We start from the raw sequence: 19,872 nt of genomic DNA, 5'->3' as shown, positions 1-19,872 counted from the left end.
TGTAGCTATCAGTGTTTGGTTGACTTATTTGTTTACATTTGGGTTGCACATCATCGGCTACTGCTTTCTGCTATCACAAAGTTTTTTGTGTTTTTCTGGTGGTTGTTAAAGCTAATTTTATTTTACAAAATTTGCAATGGAGGCTGACATGCATCTCTGTGTCATTCCTTGGGCTTGTCTTGTCATTGCACAGACTAGATTGAGGATATAGTGTTGCTTTAACGATGATATTGAAGTAATTTTATTTTTTTTATTATTATTACCAACTGTGATTGTGTATGTAATATTTTTTGCAGTAATGGCTGGAAGCGCATCCACATCCTTTCTTTTTTTGTTGAACACATGCTACTGGGTTTCCAAAATGAAGACCGTCAGCTCAGGACACATGTCCTAAACACCATTAAAACTCTTAGCAATGTAAGTGAGTTTTTTGTTTTATTGTATGTTATTTTGTTTTGTTTTGCTTTGCTTTAAAACAAGCAGTTAAACTGTTGTACCTAATGAAGTGGCTGGTGAGTTTATTCAGGTCAAATCTGGTTTGCTTTAGGTTTAATTTAAAAATTAAAGCTGACCAAGCACAACATAATCAATGTGGTCTACAAAGATGTAACCTGTAACCTGTCCATGCTGCGCAGAATTTTGTTCTGACAAAATCTGTCAAAATTATAGTGGGATGCAAAAGTTTGGGCAACCTTGTTAATAGTCTGTGCCCAAATTTATGCACCTACCTGATTTTGTTTAAACAATTATTCCACACTGTCACGATCCTGGGTCTTATGACCCAGCGTTTTGAGTTTTAGTTCATTTTGATGTTATAGTGTATGTTTAAGCTCATTAGGTTTTCTATGCTCATTTGCTTATTATATTCCCCTTGTGTTTTCAACCCTTGTGTTTAGTCTCCCTTATCCTTCATGTGTTTCATGTCGGTTTCTTATGTTGTCAAGTTCATGTAGTCATGTCAGTGTTTCATTGTTTCCTATTTTATTTTGAAAGAGGTCCTGTGCTTTGTTTTGTTTTACTCTTCCCCTGTGGCGTCATTATGTCTACTGTGCCTTTCTGTCCCATGTTTCAGGTCTCTATGTTCTGTCTCCACAGTCGGCTAAGTTTACATGTTTTGAGTTCAGTCAGTGTGTTTCCTGTTTTACTTTCACAGTCTGTCCTGTGTTAATGTTTCTAGTTTTGCTTCCCTTGTCTCGTCCTGCGTAATTACTCCCAGCTGTGCTCTCCTCCTGTGGCTCATTCCCCCTCGTTATCCCTCTGTGTATTTAAGCCCCGTGTTTCTCTTTGTCAGTGTTGCGTCCTCCAACATACCTGTGTGATTCTCCCTGTGTTTCCATGTATGATTTAGTATTAGTTTTCCCAGTTTAGTTTTATTTTTTGTTTCCCTTCCATGCCAGCAATAAAGCTGTGTTTTTTGAGTTTACTTTTTGTCTCTGCGAGTTTGCGTTTGGGTCCTACTCTTGCCTGCACACAGCCATATTGTGACACACACTTTCTGTAAATCCAATAAACTTCATTTCACTTCTCAAATATCACTGTGTGTCTCCTATATGATATATTTAACTGACATTTTTTATTGTAACAACCAACGATTTATACAGGAAAATAATGACTATTAACAAGGTTGCCCAAACTTTTGCATCCCACTGTATCTTGTTTTAAATGATGTTCTGCTAACAAAAACAATTGTAACAACATAATGTTCATCATTATAGTATTGTTTATCATCTTGTCCTTCTTCTAAGGTTCTGCAGGAAAACTCGGATGTAAAATCTACAAAAGGTTTTGAAGCTGTAGTTAAAGTCCTGAAGTCCTGCAAACAGGAGGCAACTAATCAGCTTTTCAGGTAATGCTGTCTGACTATTAGCAGAGTTTTTTATGATATTATATGAAATATTGAAGAATGTTCTTTAGCAAAGCCATTGGAAGGACCTTAAAGTTGGGTGTGCTAAACTTTACAACAGGGGTGCTGCAGTACCCCCAGAATCTCCGCTTTCCGCAGCCTTTTTCTTTATTTGCACTTAAGCTAATGTGATTTTGTTTGCATCTTCCTGAAGGTTTGGCCTTGAGTGTGGGGTGTGCATGAGAGAGCCTCAGGAAACAGTGGGACTGCCATGCAATCACATCTATTGCTTAACATGTATTAAGAACAGCCTTGATGCAGGACGGACATCCTGTCCAAAGTGCCGCCAACAATTACCAGATGATTTCCAACCACATGTTTCTGAAGACATAAGGTGAGATTTGTTTAACTGTTTAGCTGATAAAGTATTTAACAGTGCAACTGTAAACATTTACATGGAAAACGTGCTCTTCTCATGATCTCAGAATAGAGTACTATGGCTTGTGGGATTCAGCTGTTCCCATTCAAAAGTGTAGGGCTGCTTCATATTATCAGTCTTTATTACAGCCTTCCTGGAGTTAAGTTTGAAAAGTAACACAACCTTATGGCTTCAGTAATGACTGAGTGCCATTTGGTCAGTGATCAAACCTGCAATGATCAATTATAGGTTAATCTCATTAGTGATAAAGTGCAGAAATTGCATGCTAATTTGCAAAACAAAAAAAATACTTAATTACCTAGATGTTTACTACAATGCATACCACCACACAGGTGGAACCTACTTCTGTGTACATGCGTCAGTGCAACAAGATTGGCTCATTTTTCCCATTGCCCCCTGGTTTGACTGTTGATTTGCTTTTTGGGGGGAGAGGGGGGGGCAACCAACATCTTAACCTTAACAGAATACTGTTATAGATTACACACGTTACACAGGTAACTTGCTGCTGCAAGTGGTCAAAATATGCCGAAGGTTAGGGCTTGGAGAACTGCAGAGACATGCTGTATCGATGAATGGTGGGGCTGGGCAGGTGTCGCAATGTTGGTCTAATCAAAAAACAGTTTAGAATGGCATTCAGTCCCTTCCACCTTGTCAAGAGTCATTGTAAGATTTGGCTTTCACCCTATAGAGCCTCCATTTTGGCTAACTCAGAGACACTATACTCTTTCCTATACTTTCTTGAAGCTGCAGACCATATTTTTAGAGTTTCTTCCCACCATAAACCAGTTCTCCAGATGTTTGTCCAGCAAACAACTATTGCTTTAGCCTAGTAATTGCCTAGGCCTTAACAATAAGCCTTGCCTTCTATTTGCAACCTGTCTTAATACTTGTGTTTATAGTGCACATTCCCACCTCTGATGAATCCCTCAACTCTAGGGTTGGGGTTAGGCATTCATTTCTGACGGTTAGGGTTAGAGTAATGGGCTAGCATTGTGAAAGCATTATGTCAGTTCAATGTCCTCACTAAGATATGAAAGACTATGTGTGTGTGCATGAGCATGAACACATGCTAGGAAATTATACTATAAAAGACAGTATTAGAAACATTTCATGGTATATTGACCATTGATCATTTTTGGAGAATCGGTTTGCAAAGCTTAACATTTGGGAATCATCTAATGAGAACAAATTAACACCGCTTTTTAAACGTATTTACATTGCCTTACTTTTTGTATCCCTGCAGCGCATCTGTGAAGAAAAATGCAGAATTCAGGCGATGCTGCAATGGTTTCTTTGTTGATCTGCTCTCTGCCGTGTGCTTCAAGGATAATACACCTCCAGCCGAAGGTGTCATCACCCACCTCTTGTCCTATCTAATGATTGAGACAGGTACTACTTACTGTAGCCTACACTATTAAGAAGATTCTGTTTCACCTTCTTTTCTAAAGAAGCTGAAGTCTTGACCTAAAGTTTCGAAACAAAAACAAAAGGTCTAATGTGTTGGAATAAATTATTATTATTGTTTTACATGTTTACTTTAAATTATTTTTTCCAAACAGAACATAAACAGATTCACACCAAAGTATTATCACCATTTGAAGAGTCCCCAGATAAAAACCCAGTTGTGCGATCAGTAATCCTCAAACTGCTACTGAAGTTCAGGTAGGTAACCTACTATAAATATGTCATTGTAAAATTACTGTTAGTCTCAATCATCTTTGATGATTGAGACTAAAAACACAGGTATCTCACTGATCTAAAGTGTATCTTTTATATCAGTTGACCAGCATTGCTACTTTAATAAATTTGTGATAAAATCTGTGAATAGATTTAAGTTTCTTTACCTTACACTATATAATTGACCTAACTCTGTTTCAGCTTTGATGAGGTTCAGAAATATTTGCAGCAACATTTTTCATCTGTTGAAGAAAGCAGATTTGTGGATGATGGGGACAGAGCAGAGCTCTATGCTTTATACATCAACTGCTTGGAGGTAAAACTAGAAAAATGCTGTCTTAATTGTATTTAAAATATACTTTAAAAAGGTGAACAGAAAAGGTTTCAAAAAGAAAATTACGTACTTTGACAGTATACAGCACTCCACAAACAAAAAGTATTTCTCTAGAAGGACATGCTATGATGAATTGTGAAGTACAGATGCCTCTCAGAAAACAGAAACTTAACCTTTATTTCAGCAAAAGGAAAGATTAAAGTCCACAGTGTCCATCCATTCATTCTTTCCCATTCAGGGTCTGGAGGGGAGCTGGCGCCTATCCCAGCTACCATAGGTTAAGGGAAGGCTTGGACAGGTCACCAGCCTGTCACTGGGCTAACAGATAGAGACAGACAATCATTCATACTTAGGGGCAATAACCAATTAACTTAACCCCAATAACTGCATGCCTTTGGACTGTGGGAAGAAGCCAGAGTACCCATAGAGAGCCCACAGAGACACACATGGTGGATTTAAACTCAGGATCTTCTTGCTCTGAAGCAGCAGTGCTAACCATTCTCCAAACGTTCTGCCCAGCCATGCTGTACAATGTAAATAACAAAATCTAATGTGATCTACTGAACGGAAGGTTGGTGGTTCGATCACTGGCTGCTCCAGTCTGCATGCCAAACATCCTTGGGCAAGATACTGACCCCAAGTTGCTCCCCGATGCATCCACCAGAGTATGAATGCGTGTGATTGGTAGATAGAAAAGACCTAACCATAGAAGAAAATGGATGTGATTGGGTAAAAAAGGGTATAAAGCGCTTTGAGTCCTCTGGGAGAGTAGAAAAGCACTACATAAGAATTTGTCATTTACAACCAGAGCAAGACAAACAGAATCTAACATACAACACAAGTGGGTGGAAGAACGTGAGATAGGATAAGAATTATACACTATTTATTTGTATTTATACACAAGAGGGCAACTGGGAGGAATGAATGCAGCTAACAACACACAAAGACAACGAGAAAGGAGGGAAGGTCAAACTAACTGCAAGACAGTAGAGACAAATAACTACCAAAACAAAACAGGAAGTTAGAAGTGATAACTAAATGGGTAAATGGAGACACATAAATGAACATAATGCAGGGAAACTGATACAGGAGGGTAATATAAGAAACATTTAGGATGGAACTAAAGTCTAAGCCAAACAGGAAACTAAGATCTCTAAGGAACACCAAGGAATTACATGAAAAAGCAAATATAAACACCAAGCAAAGTAAAAGTCAAACAGAAAACAAAACCTGTGTTTAAATAAACAAAAATTCAAAGTTCATAAACTCAAAAACACTGGGTCAAAGACCTGCAAGCATTAACACATCTGAAATGCTGTTTGCTACTCTTTTGTTGTTTTATTTGTTTGTTTGTTTGATTGAATGTTTTTTGTCAAATAGACAACTTCTGAATGGGGTATGGTCTAAATGACAGCCTTACCTCAAATTGATAGAGGTCAGATGAAGTGACAATTAACTGGTGATATTTGCAGGACTCCATCTGGGAGAAAATGCCGCTGGAGGGTAACAAAGCTGCAGAGTTACAATTCTTTACTAATGAAACACAGTTCCTGCGCTTGTTTTTGGAAGAAGACGCTTCTGCTCCAGCAACAGTCTGTATTCAACACCTGCAACATATTGCCCGATTGCGTGTGACGCTCACCATGGCTGCAAAGCTCATCAGTGACAGACTGCCTGGTAAGCTATACGTTTACTAGTGTATTGCACTACTACAGTTTGCAGTGGTTTGCAGCTAAAACAATGTTTGTTGTTGTTGCAGGCAACAATGTCCCAGACAGAGCAGAAGATTTTCTAAACATGGTGATAAAGCTCTGTGAGGACAGTGGGAATGACTGGTATCGTGTTTACCTCATCCGCAAGCTCAGCGAATCACAGGGTGTGGAGTACGTCCAGACAATGATGAAAAACCCTGAGTTCTTCTGGATTTTCCCTGAAGAGATACATCAGCAGGTAAAGCTAGTGCCAAAAACTGGAGTATAGTTAAATTAATTCAGACATTTTTATCTATAACGTGTGAGATAATATCTATAGTAAGGCACTGTATTGGGTAAGGAGACTCTACAATGTTAGAGACAGAAGCCCAGACTAGTTGATGAACAAGAACAAGTAGGGAGGAATGACTCCCTTTTAATAGAAAAAAAGCCCCCCTCCACTCGGGCCAGCCATTTCATTGGAAGAAGTTGGGCTGAGGGGAAAGAAGACAAAAAAGAAGAGTCTGAGATATAACGAACTAAGATAAACAGGGAAGACCACAGCCTCCTGGGGAGTGAAGACACAGAGTGATGGCTGCAAAACCGTAGCTTATAAAGTCAGATTTACTGTGTTATGGCCTGTCTAGGGGTGACCAGACCACAATATGAAGGCTTCCTGTTCAACTGAAATCTTTTTGGTTTTCAGTAGTGTGAGCAAGCATTTTAGTACAGTGCGTGAGGGTGTCAGTGGTGTGGCTTTGCAGTCGTGTGTGTCAAAGATAAAATTTCAGTAGTGTGTGTGAGAAGCTTTCAGTGCATTTCAGTAATAATGTCCCGAAAGGCCCGTCATACCAGAACATCTCAGGTGTAATATATGTACTTAAACATGCTTCCTTTTCTGGTTGCAATTTTGGTGTCAAAAGAATGAAGATGGAGGCCTGATGGACCAGTATCTTGTGTATGGAGAGGAGTACAAGTCCGTCCGAAAAGCAGTTGCCAAGGCAGTAGTGGACGGCGATGTCGAGCAGATAGAAGACTCCTGTGAGGTATAAATATGCTCCAAACATTCTCTTTTACGTGCTTCACTTACCTGTTACTATATTGTTTTGATGAAACCACAATCTGTGTGGTAAATTCATTTAACAATAATAATAATAATAATAATAATAATTTAACGTCTTGATGCATTCTCAATCATCCAGGAAAGTAAATCTCCAAAAGTTGAATCTGTTCATCTGGACGTAGCGTTTTGTGGGAGAAACGTTTCGTCACTCATCCAAGTGACTTCTTCAGTCTCAGCTGACTGCAGGTTTCCCCAAACCTTATAAACAGTCCATTTGCATAATGACTGAAACCAGCCCACTGATAGAACAATGGGCTGTGAGGTCAGTTCCTTAATCATAATTATGCAAATTCCCAATGGTCATGGGAATGTTCCTGTACTGTTTATAAGGTTTGGGGAAACCTGCAGTCAGCTGAGACTGAAGAAGTCACTTGGATGAGTGGCGAAACGTTTCTCCCACAAAACGCTACATCCAGATGAACAGATTCAACTTTTGGAGAATAATAATTTAAACATTTAAACATTTCTCATTACTTGTGCAGCACTGCTAGTTACATTGTACAGAATCACTTCAAAGACCTGAGATACTTTGTAGTACTTTTATAGTACTCACAATAGTAATAGTACTTTACTCTATATGCTCATTTTTATTTTTATTTTACACTTATATCTGTCATTATTATTATTTTTTATACATTAGAGATGCACGGCATCACCAAAGAATCGGACAGTGTTCCTCCTGCTGGCTCTTTTCCGAGAGGTTACAACTCTGTACAGATCTGAAAACGGGGGTCTTCATCCTACTCCTGAGGTATGAACAATGAGAAAATTACCATCTGTAGCAAATGGATAATGCATCAAGACTCTAGAAGAATTATTGGATTTTATTCAGAAAAACATGGATTTGGGAATTTTATTCGCTCTGTAAGTGTAATGCCGAGTCTCAGAGTTTAATAACTACTAATGAATGATGATGATTTACAAACCCAGGGACAAAAACAACCATTTCCATATTTTTTAAAATGGTGTTGCTGTAGCAATAATGTTGATATGGGTGTAAACCAGAGGGCAATTTGCCAGTGGAGATTGAGGAATGGAGAGAATTTCACCCATCGTCTACTCATCTCTGCCTCTGCTAAATTATTCTTTATTCCCAGTGGGGAATCATCACCCCCTCTGATTTTTAGTACTGCATCTTGAAACAGTCTACAGTTAAAATGTGAGAGGATGAACAGGATCCCCTTTGTTGTTCCAGCTTTTCATAAAGCCACCAAGCACTGCTGTTTCAGAGTGAAAACTACAATTAGCTATATAAAAATGTGCCAAAATCAGAGCATCAGAATGCTCACACAAAATCCTCAGAATATTCCTACTGAGTGTAAACTACATCTTATCATCTATATCATAATTCCCAACAAATGTGAGTTGTGTAGCTTCTTCTTCTTTTGGAGTTAGACATTCTTCTTATGAAGTCTGTCTCTGAAAAAATTGGGAGTTTTTTTGGCTTTGCCTGTAATGGTGCAGCTGCTGTGATGTGCAGATAGACGGGAGAAGCCACACTCATGAGTAAAAACAACAACCCTAACCTGACTGTCATTCACATATTTCAACCCCGGGTCCAAAATGTTGTAGAACATATTACAAACTGAGTCATTTATTGACTTTTAAACTCCAAATGTTAGTCGCTTATCTCAGTAAATGGAGTAGGATCACTTCCTTTGCTGTCTGGAGATTGAAAGATGGGATAAAAGAGGGTGACACACTGAAGAAGATGATCCTCAGGAAAGCAGAAAAAGAGCATCATCATTGCAGAATGTGTTTTTATTAACCGCTGGATTTATTTACCGCTACTACTACTATTATTAGTAATAAATAAATCCAGTAGTTCATAAGAAAATATCTTGTAGTAGTACCACATTAATTTTGTTTTTTTTAATTTTATTGATAACATTTTGTGCTTTTTAATTTTGAGATGTAATATTGTATTGAAACATGTAAAAAGAATACAGGTACAACAACACGAGTTTTGTGTATAATTATAGAAAGCTTTGGTATTACAACCTTTATTCTTCAACACAGCCTGAACTCTCTTAAGCAAGCTTTCTTGTAATGTCTTTAAGTAGTAGTTAAGTTCTCTGGGTTTCTTGAAAGACATTCAAAGCTGTTCTTTGGATGTTGGCTGCCTTTTGTTGTGCCATGATGATCCCACACTGCTACAATCTTGTGGTCCAGGCTCTCAGGAGAACTGTCCAAACTGGCAGCTCCATTGTTTGTTTTTCTTTCCAATGTATTCCAGTGTGTTTGAGATCACTGCCATACTGAAAGGTGAAGTTATTGTTGGATGGTATTGCATGAAGGATCTAAAATTTGACAAGAACAACAGCACTGGCCGAAATGCCAACCTAAACCGTAACAGAGCCTCCTCCTGTCCTCAACGTACATAAACCAAAAATTGAAAATTTGCTTCACATCATATGACCAGACACTCATTTTTACTTTCTAGTATATCTACTAATATAAAATCTAATATGACTCTGTTTAACAAATTAGTGCAATTGTTCCGTCAATTATTCTTCCTGTTTTTGAGGATGAAATTTTAAACTTAAGTGTATTGCTTTTCTTACTTGTCTTCTATATTCCCTAAAGCAATGTATCAAATTTGACGACCTCATCGAGGGCTCAACATATCTGCATCAAGCAGAAGTAAGACGATTTGCCTCAGCCTTGGTTTACAACAGGTTGGGAGCACTCACCGTCCAGCCTGGTAGTGCTATCATGGAGAACACCATCACTGAGCTGATCATTCATCTGGCAGCTGTGCTGCTCACTGGGAATCATCACCTGCTGATGCCACAAAAGCATCTCGGTCTATCTCCTGAAAATATGCAGGTAAACATCATGAAATCACATATAAAAAATGGATGAAGTCATGAAGATCACCCACTGTCACCCACTGGTCTGTGGACTTGCATTTCAAACCCTTATTTTTAGGATTATGTCCAGAAATTTTTAGAATGGTATGCTAATGTACCTTTGAGTTATATTTAAAAAAAAAAAAAAAAAAAATTATAATCACTTTCCTATTAACCATTAAGTCCCCACAACTGAGCCCACTGACAACACAACAACAGCAGTGATGATCATGTTGGTACCAAGACGGTGAGGTCATGTTGAGTGAAAGAAAAAGTGTTTCTAGTATCCAAAACTTACTGTAATCACCATTAATCACCACCTTCAGTGAGAAAAAGCTAGCAATCATCCTTTATCAAACCAACAAACTCCAATGTGAAGAAAAACAGACTTTGAAGCTGCTCCATCCACCACCGTTTATTTTATACATAGAAAAAGCTACAGTAAGCCCCCCAGAAGTTGTACTAAAATAGGCAGCTGAACTGTTTACTTAATCTGATATGAGACACACAGGAAGGGGGAGACGAGACATCTTGACAAGACAATGGGAAATGGAAATATAACTAAAGAATAAAGGGAACTCAATACTCAAAAAATAGAAAACCCAAATATCACAACACAAAAAACACCATAAACTTCTTTCTTCAACAACATTACGTTCATGTTACCTTTGTGCAGTTTCTTAGATTGTCATTTAATTTAACCTACAGAGGGCTTTTATACCCACAATGCCTGATGACATGTTAGCTGTTGCCCAGGCAGCCATACAACAACAAGAAACACACTATCAGGGCAGACTCACTTGGTATGGTAAGTATTACTCCTTTTATATTTGCAAGTAAATTCATTTTTAATGATCTTTTCTTGTAACTGGTTATTCTGACAATTATACCTATACACCTTTTCTTGATTCTCTCTCCTCTGTAGAAAATCTAACCTGTATTTCAGTCATCATGCTGAACCTTAAATGAGTTGAAAGACATTATGAAAGAGAGATATGGCACGCAAAACAACCCTGAATTGAAATGTTTGGTAGAATTCTGCTACACCAAATACAATAGTACTTCCAGGGGACACAAAGCTTTTAAAAACCTTCATTATGGGGCAAATTAACTAGAGATTTGTTTGGTTGGTTGATTTTTTAGATTTAGCTGGTCATTTTTGCTGACCATTGAATAAAAGTTAATATAGATTAGTCAGATGTTTTACCAAGATGGCTATCAGGTAGCAAGGCTTGGTTCAGGAGTAATTTGCATAAACTTGACTATAAATTCACAGATTAATCTATATTATGTCTTTTTCACAGTCTGTCCAAATAATCACCCATGCTGTGTTGGTATGGTAAGCCATTTTTATGCTGTTCCAGTTAATATATTCTTCACAATGATTACAGACTCGATGTTTTATAATTATACTGTATGTGTAATCTTACACTGCAGTGCGGCCGGCCCATGGAGAGAGGCCGATGTCTGGAATGTGGCGAAGAAGTTGGAGGGGAACATCACATAGCCTTGCCTGGATTCACACAAGTTCCGTTGCATGAGTGAGTGTCAGCAATTGTCAAGCAAAATAATGCATTAAATAAATCTCTTTACTGTTAAAGTAAAACTTTGTAGAAAAAAATTTGCAAGATAATTTGTCCTTTCTATTAAAACAATATTAGAATATAAAACAGGAATTATTCTGGTATTTTGTGCGAGGGAACCAAAATGCAGATAAAATGATTTTGTACAAAATTTTGTGTTGTATAAAATATGAGCTACATAGAATTCATTCAAGTTTGGGGTTTTTATTGGGAAAACTGTTAAAAGAAGCATATTTGTTATGCTAGTGGTTCCTTTTCATCACCATTATCCTTTATTTTGTGAAGTGAACTAAACTAAAAAAAGAAGTAAATTCTCATTGTCATTTTTATTACTTAGACATAGAAAAATGTGCTTATATGAATGTATTTTCTACCATTAAAGCTGTGGCACTGGGAGTAGACCAGCTCTTCTTCTTACTGATACAAATCTGTTGTTTTAGGGATCAAACACGTCCCGGTCACATTCTGGGAGACCCTGAACGGAGAAATAACCCAGATGCTTTAGACACCAAACACATGTCTCTGACTCCCTTTACTCTGGTCAGGTTGGTTACACATTTGGCCATGATGCTGGGAGCCTCAGAGAAACCTGAGGTGAGCAGATCATAATTACTCTATTTTTGTGGATCCTAATCATTTGTAAATGAAGTATCTGAAGTGAGAGTTACTTTGTACAGTAGTGGCAATATCTAAGCAGCTTAAGTCCTAGCATATTTTTAGTTTATGTGTAGCCAAGCTCTCAAATCATTCCATCGAGTTCATGAATAATCCGCAAAACTCAATGAATGATGTCGCTTGTTTTATTACATCTAACAATGATGCTGTCACTCACTCTTTGTTCAGGTTGTCCAACAGATAATCCAGCCACCCGTGGAGGATGTCAGTTTGTTTCTCAGGCTGCATATAATAAAGGATCTTGAACAGCTGTCCCAGGCACTGGGAAAAGGAGCTGACGATAACATAACATCTGTTCACTTGGTGCTCAAATCACTGCAGGAGCTACCACGGGCCAGTTCCAGTAAGTATCCCATCTTTAGTCACATGAACATGTGTCAAATATGGGCACATATAGAATGACAGGAAGAAATAATGGAAGTCAGTACTTCATAAGAACTTCATCCCATTTAAGCTTAGAAAGAGTCTGCCATTCATTTTTTTTGCATTTTTTCTAGCTACTATCGACCCTTACCTTACAACCAAAGAATCCAGAAACACCTGGGAGACTACTGTGGTGACAGATATTATGACACCGAAGTTGAAGGTAATTTGTTAGCTCAGTATTTACCCTTTTTGTCATCAACACTTTTTCAGTCTTATCTATATAAACCCTCTTATATCACCTTTACCAATATTTTGTGTCCAGGATCTTGACCAAGTTCTACAAGAGGCAAACGGAAACATTAGAAATGACTCCCGTGTATCTTCCAACTTCATCATAAGGACGATCCACGGTGATGACTGTAGCTTCCTCGCCTCACTGCAACAGTGCTCTGAGGTCGACAGCTCAGCAGTGTGGAGCTGCAGGGAGAGGCTGTCGCTGCTCAGCCTCACACACATTATGGAGACTAATGATCAAAAGGAGGAGCTCCCCCTGCTCTGGAGGTTCCTGCAGAAGGTGTGTGTCACACAGATGTAACGCTTTGATTGATCAGAATTCACCCGTCCAGTCAAAAATTTACTCTATTGCTTGTGTGAATTACTGACCAGACTGAGTTTTTTTTGTTTGTTTTTTGTTTTTTGTTTTTGAGGTAACTCTGTGCACTATGGATAATTGCAAAGTTTTCTTTTTTAAAAACCTTTAGACTGAATGTCAAATTTGCCCTCATATATTATGAGATCAATGAGTACAGTGCTCTTTATTACACATTTCTAGAATGTGTATCTTTTGGTTATAAAAAAATAACCAAAGATACACAGCCTGTGCTGTTGAAGCATTGTTATCAGCCGACTGGTTTATGTTTTTCTTTTTCAGGAGAGAGAATTTCGGCTTATCAAATTCCTCCCAGAAATCCTAAACCTGCAGAAACGTTTGGTGAGAAAGTACCAAAATGCAACTGAAGATATCGTGGGCTCCATCAGAGAATTCATTGATCAGCAAAAAGGTGCAGATTATATGGACCTAAACTCTCTCCAAATGTGAACAATGAAGAGATTAATCTATAATACTATTTCGGAATAAATGTGAAAATCACAGTCAAAATCCTTTAAAGTTGGCTTTTGCTACACAGACAAAGCAACTGAAATATTTTTTATTCTGTTTCATGTTATGTCATACAAATGTTTTTTAAATTACTTGTTTCAGAAATGAGGCAATGGTATCAAAAACACATTGAGACCTTCCTGAAAACATGGAATCAGCTGAGAGTTTCTGTTACCAGCAGTAAGTAAAGCACTTATTCTACCCTTTGTCTGAACAACAAGAGAATTTGTTGGTGCAGTTACATCTTTTATTGTTCCTTTTATTTTATGTTTTTTTCAGAATAGCTTGATTTGACTTTGCCTTAATGGGTTTAAAATGGGAACAGTGGAATTCGTGATTGATTTTAGTTGCCTTCGAGAGCAAACATACTTCTAATTCGAAATGACTTTGTATACAATAGAGGTCAAAATAATAGAAAAAGATCTGTACCACTGACCAGTTACTGAAAACATATTATTATTATTTTTTGTTCTTGTGATTAAATGGAACAGTTAATAAACACATACATAGATTTTTGTTATATTTGAAATAAGGAATTATTTATGTGTCCTTTCAAAACTAGATGAAATAAAAATTCCAGAAGAGTTTTGCAGCAGGGATTTGGACCTGGACAGTGACCTCAGGTACCTCCTGCCCCGTCGGCAGGGTCCAGGCCTGTGTGCCACAGGGCTGGTCAGCTATCTGGTGACTCTCCACAATGAGTTGGTGAATGCAGTGGACCATCACACACGAGAGGACAGCAGGTATGTTTTTAAAGAAGGTTATGTAGCTTTTTTAATCAAGCTGTATCAGGTATCCTCCTATCTGAACTTCAAACAAAGGGACAGATGAGTCAAACGAGTATCATTCAGCGGTGTTTGTATTAAAAATCCTTTCTTTCACCTGGGAGCTTGACATAGATATCCAGAGCCACATAACCAATTACTGAGTCAATGCTATTGATATATTATATATTGTAAATATAATACAGTTCAGTTTTGCTCTCAACAAACATTTTTCTTCATCAAAACAGTTTCTTGCATTCTAGACCAACATGAGCAAAGAAATGTTGGAAGATTAAAGTTCATATCTACATTGTGATGTCTGCAGTGACTACACAGTGAGTCTGACAGAGCTAACGGAGCAGCATGTGATCAGCTATGATGTGGAGAAGGACCTGCTTCCTCTGATTTTGTCTAACTGCCAGTACAGCTTGGAATGTGGCCACGAGACAATATCTGAGTATGACCTGCCCAGGATCCAACAGCAGATCCTCACCCGCTTTCTGCAGGGAAAACCTCTCATTACCCGCGCAGTGAGTCCACACAGCCTGGTTTGGTTAAAACATGTGTCCCACATCTAAAATGACACAAACTTTGGCTGAAGTTAAGAGTTCCAGTTGTTTTAAGCTCTTGATTTCTCTCCACTGCAAAGAAGTTCATTTTTCTGTTGAAGTTCTATCGTAATAGACGGCAGGGGGGCAAGCTAAAGAAGCAAATACAGTACAAACACAAATAGGACTTAGCTATTACTGTGTGTTCCACATAATTATGACAGCACACTGCTACAACATGTGGGTTTTACATCATAAGTCCTTCCTGACAAAACCTCCAAGGCATTCTTTTTCCAGAATAAAGCCAGGAATCTTTTGTTAGGCAACGTTGTAAACCACTGCACTATGGAGTTTGTTTTTATTGTGTTGGTTAACTACAGTGGGAAATTTTCATCATTTGACTCAAGTTTTGTATCTGTTCTATGTTATCATACTTATTTTAAAGTCATATTTACATATTTCCCTGCTTCACTTAACCCCCTGTGTTTTATTAAGGGAATTCCCACGCTGGTCAATATGCAAGAGAGAGACTATGAGACCATTTTCAAAACTGTTCATGGAAAAGTGCCACAGGTAAAGTAATATGACCCATATTGAGTTTACAGTAAAAGTGCTAATATTTGTTTGGGAGATATTCTTGATAAATGGAATTTACTATCTATAAACTGTAAATGGTTATTACAGGTATAGCAGATTGATGTTTTGTTTATCACCAAATCGCATAAACATTTCGGGTCGAATAGTAACAGCAAATAAGAAAAATTGTCATAACATTCATCTATAAAAGATCTACTCACACATTACACAGTTATATTGGGATGATTTACTTTTCAGTGCTTTATGACTTCACTGCTTTGTTTCTCTATCAGAGGGCTCTGTCCCGTTTGATCTGGAACTCTGTGTCGAGACAGCTGGACTCCTACAGTGAGGTGTGTGAAGCACTGAAGATTGTGGAGCTGCTTCTGGGTTATCTCTCAATGACTGGTGGTGATCCCACAATGAAACTGGTCACTTACCTTCAGGAAATACTAAAGATGGACCAAAACATTAATCAGCACATACTGAAGGTCATTACATGTACACTCTCTCACTCTGTTCTCTCTGGTCTTTGCTTTATCATTAATACTGATTTTTGATATGTGAGGCTCAAACTATCTATAAGTTGATCTTTAAGTTGATCACTTTTTTGCAGGCTTTTGGCAAATGTGACCTCAAACACTGTGTTTGTCTGTGGCAAGTCCTGTCCTCTCTCAGATCTGAAAAAATGCTGCAACTCAAAAGGGTAAGTTTTGCAGTATGTTTTGTTTTCAGATACAAATAAAATTTCAAGTTTATTCACCACATGCTGTTTTTCACTGAGGATACATAAATTGTAAGTTTTGATCCTAAGCTCCTGTGTTAACACTTTGGTCATTATGACCACATAAGTCAGTCCATCTACCATATACATACAAAATGCATGACTGCATGTCTTGTTAAAAAGGAACCCTTTTCGGGGTATCCAGCCGAGTACCAGGTGCCACTGACTGAGGAAAACAAGACCGAGCTGAAACGATTCATGTCCAGAGGAAATGTGGACCAGTGGCTGCTTGAGATGCACGAGTTCCTCTTGTTGCGTCTGGGCCGCCTACGGGCAACTGAGGACTACAATCCATCATGGAGGTAAGCCTGTTGTATAGTATCAGATTTTTGTTTGGTAATGCCAGTGTTCTGTTTGGCCCTGATTTAGCGGGTGTGAAGAGAGATTTACATCCTAAACCTCACAGTCACTGCAGATGATCCTGTGTAGCCAAAATATGGATATATAAGAGTGATCTCAGAGATGCAGAGATATGCATCAAGTTATAGATTAGTCTGAATGAAGCAAAAGATTTTCATCTAAGTATTAAAAACAATACTTATATTTAAAACTATATTAGTTTGTCCAATTAATTTTCAATTAAGTCTCTAAAAATGTGTGACTGTGTATAAAATGACTGTAATTCCAAAACAGTTCATGTTAGATTTTTGTTAAAATCCTTCAATTAAAGCTTAAAATCTGCACTTCCATCACATCTTGAATGTTTAATTCAAAATCCACTGCGATGGCGTACAGAGGCAAAACTATTTTAAAAATGGTCTTTGTCCAAGTACTTTGTGCATATTTTACTGTCTTCAGATAAGCCCTGTTTATTCATTTTCATATCTGTATAGTGCCCCATCGTTTGGCTTTTCTGTCTATACCAAAAGTGTAAATGTCTTTATTTGTTAGAATATTTTTTTTGTTTTCCTGCTAAGTAAAAATTTATTTGCTCAAATGTAAAGTAATGTATTAAAATGAATATTTTTCTTTCTTTCTGACAGTCTGAAGGAGGCGGTCAGTGCCTACATGGATCGTAAAGAAGTAGAAGTTGCTCTTTACGTGGAGGAAAACTTCTCTGAAAATGTGCTGCTGTCTCAGATAATTGAGACCTGGAAATACACCATCACAGCCAAACAGGAGTTGATGAATGAGTGATGACCTGAATGAGTGCATAGAGAGATATTAGTTATCTAAAGAAGTAAACAATTTATTGGTGTAATAATCATAGGATGTGTTGTGCTGTTAATTTGTTTTTGGAATTATTTTAGAAATTCAATTCAACAAAATACTATATTTACATGTTAATATTTCATTTTTCATTATATTTAACTTCTCCTGTGAATGGGTTGAATTTAAAAATAGTAAAAAAAGAGTAATATTATCATGCTGCAAGGAGTGAATAATATTTCTCCATCTAATAAGAAATTAAAGCGATAGGTGATTGATACACATAGAAAAAAGCAAAATCTTGTAATCCAATATAAATAAATGTGCATGGTGCGATCATAAACATGCAAGGGAATGGTATACTGAGCGTTTTACACTTTTTCATACATATTTAATTTTTCTTATATTTTTAAATTCTTTAAGTTTTTATTTACATTTATGTAAAAGTTCAGATTTGCTACATTTTATGGTTTTTTTTTTATTTAATAGTTTGATTTATCAGATTTTTATGACGTGTATTAAACCTGGTTGTGTTCAGCAGATAACTGAGAGATGAATTGGATGAGTTTAGAGAGATTTTAGTTTATCAGTTAACTTTAATTCATACGACTTCTTTGAACTCTTTTATTTGTTTATAGTCTTGTTGATGTTTTTCTTGATTTGTTTATGAGAAAGATTAGAAATTACCTTTAAGCTCTGTGAAAACAATGAAACAGCAAAGCAAATTAAACTCAAGCACATCATGAGTGAGCTGCTCATGTATTCACTGTGAGAGTATATACAGTATGACTGCTTTCATATATTTTATATATCATTCTCGCATGATTATGTTTTTTGTTTTAAAGTAAAATCTTTTAGGGTGAAGTAACAACAGGATGGATTGATAAACTAGTGCAAAAATTGCACATTTTCCATTTTTTCTGACATGTTAAAAAACTATTAATGTTCATTTACATAAAAGTGACTTGAATACGTTCATTTAAACAAAAAAAATTGACTTGCAGTCTGAGATTATTTCCATTTATCTGTGCTGGAAAGTTGGATTTATCAGATTTTTGTGTGTTAAGTGACTTCATCAAACATGAAGTATATTTGAGATAAACTGGATGAGTTTATCGTTTTATTTTTCATCATAAAATTTATAAACCAACAGGTTTTAATTTTCTATTTTTGTTTTTTCATTTTAATTTTTCATTCATTTACTGAGAAAATTGATCACTTTGATGATGATTTACTGTTTTGTTTTTTCATGGTATGTTTTAGCATTATTCTTGCATTTATTTTACTGCTAAAGAACAAAATCTGATTTAAACACTTTAAAGACATGATACTGAGTAAAGAAATTAATGACTGATAGTTTTCTTTTTACATTTTACTAACAGTGTCAAATACTTTGTTTGCATCAATATGAAAGTCAATATTTTACATTTTATCTGTTTGCTCTAATACTTGGATTTTAAAAAATTAAAAATAACACTGAGACTCAACGAAAACAATGATACACAGCAAGGCAGATAAAACGAGTGCATTATTTCTTCGATATGAGCCACCTGCTCATTTGTTGCATTTTGTCAATCTAAAAAAATTATCAAGAGTTATTTAGAAAATTCAGAAATGCATTGTTGAATTTGGCAATCATATAGTGTGAAACTGTTGATTTACTCTTTATGCCGAAGGATTATGCACACTTTTCTTTTTTTTTTCTGCTTTCTTTTTTTTATCAAGTATATTTTACTATTGACCAACACTCAGAGACAAAATTGTATTACTTTTTCTTACATATATCAAGTATCCTGTATTGATTATTCATTGTGTATCTGCTAAAAGATTAAAGTACATTGGAAAAATGTTCCTCTGAAATAGTCAATAAAGCAGTTGTTACACACATGTGACCTGCAATTTATTATTCCTGCCGTAGTCACAGATTTTTAGTCACTTATTGAAAAAAAAGATCTGTTCAGCTTTAGGAGATTGTCTTAGATAATCTGGTTATTTTATGATTCATTATGAGTAAATCAAAAGTGTTTTTAAAAAAAATTAAATACAATAAAAAAATTTTGTTGTGTTTTATGGTTGTTTACAGTGCGTTGAAAAAAAAAATTCCTACCGCTTGAATTTTTAAACATTTTATCACCTTAAAGCCACAAACTTAAATGTTTTTGATTGATTCTCAGTGATAGACCAACACAAAGTAGCACATAATTGTTAAGTGGTACAAAAATGATACATGGGTGTAGATAAAAGTTGTAAATAGGTTTAAAGTAGAGTTAGGTTACAAAACAATATCCCAAGCTTTGAACATCTCCAGG

The 19,872-nt window shown here is 36.6% G+C and overlaps 1 protein-coding gene across 3 annotated transcripts in view; it reads left to right on the top strand.

Annotated features, from left to right (window-relative positions):
* The window catches only part of LOC102077429 (E3 ubiquitin-protein ligase rnf213-alpha), an 84,671-nt gene extending 65,216 nt beyond the window's left edge, over positions 1–19,455 (top strand). For all 3 annotated transcript variants that reach the window (XM_025898840.1, XM_013273704.3, XM_019345965.2), the window contains 27 exons: positions 297–417; positions 1,746–1,846; positions 2,058–2,237; positions 3,526–3,671; positions 3,842–3,944; positions 4,161–4,275; positions 5,766–5,970; positions 6,053–6,243; positions 6,908–7,030; positions 7,748–7,858; positions 9,694–9,936; positions 10,668–10,767; positions 11,264–11,298; positions 11,397–11,500; positions 11,983–12,136; positions 12,386–12,560; positions 12,715–12,803; positions 12,906–13,157; positions 13,515–13,644; positions 13,845–13,922; positions 14,305–14,485; positions 14,832–15,036; positions 15,550–15,627; positions 15,924–16,121; positions 16,247–16,336; positions 16,538–16,716; positions 17,398–19,455. In XM_025898840.1, the coding sequence (XP_025754625.1) occupies positions 297–417; positions 1,746–1,846; positions 2,058–2,237; positions 3,526–3,671; positions 3,842–3,944; positions 4,161–4,275; positions 5,766–5,970; positions 6,053–6,243; positions 6,908–7,030; positions 7,748–7,858; positions 9,694–9,936; positions 10,668–10,767; positions 11,264–11,298; positions 11,397–11,500; positions 11,983–12,136; positions 12,386–12,560; positions 12,715–12,803; positions 12,906–13,157; positions 13,515–13,644; positions 13,845–13,922; positions 14,305–14,485; positions 14,832–15,036; positions 15,550–15,627; positions 15,924–16,121; positions 16,247–16,336; positions 16,538–16,716; positions 17,398–17,551 (3,841 nt within the window). In that variant the 3' untranslated portion in view covers positions 17,552–19,455. The remainder of the gene's footprint in view (positions 1–296; positions 418–1,745; positions 1,847–2,057; positions 2,238–3,525; positions 3,672–3,841; positions 3,945–4,160; positions 4,276–5,765; positions 5,971–6,052; positions 6,244–6,907; positions 7,031–7,747; positions 7,859–9,693; positions 9,937–10,667; positions 10,768–11,263; positions 11,299–11,396; positions 11,501–11,982; positions 12,137–12,385; positions 12,561–12,714; positions 12,804–12,905; positions 13,158–13,514; positions 13,645–13,844; positions 13,923–14,304; positions 14,486–14,831; positions 15,037–15,549; positions 15,628–15,923; positions 16,122–16,246; positions 16,337–16,537; positions 16,717–17,397) is intronic.
* Positions 19,456–19,872: the final 417 nt, after the last annotated feature.

The sequence above is a fragment of the Oreochromis niloticus genome, linkage group LG15 (assembly GCF_001858045.2).
Source record: "Oreochromis niloticus isolate F11D_XX linkage group LG15, O_niloticus_UMD_NMBU, whole genome shotgun sequence".
Lineage (NCBI taxonomy): Eukaryota > Metazoa > Chordata > Actinopteri > Cichliformes > Cichlidae > Oreochromis > Oreochromis niloticus.
Note: the sequence above shows the minus strand (reverse complement) of the source record. Positions and strands in the feature narration are given on the sequence as shown.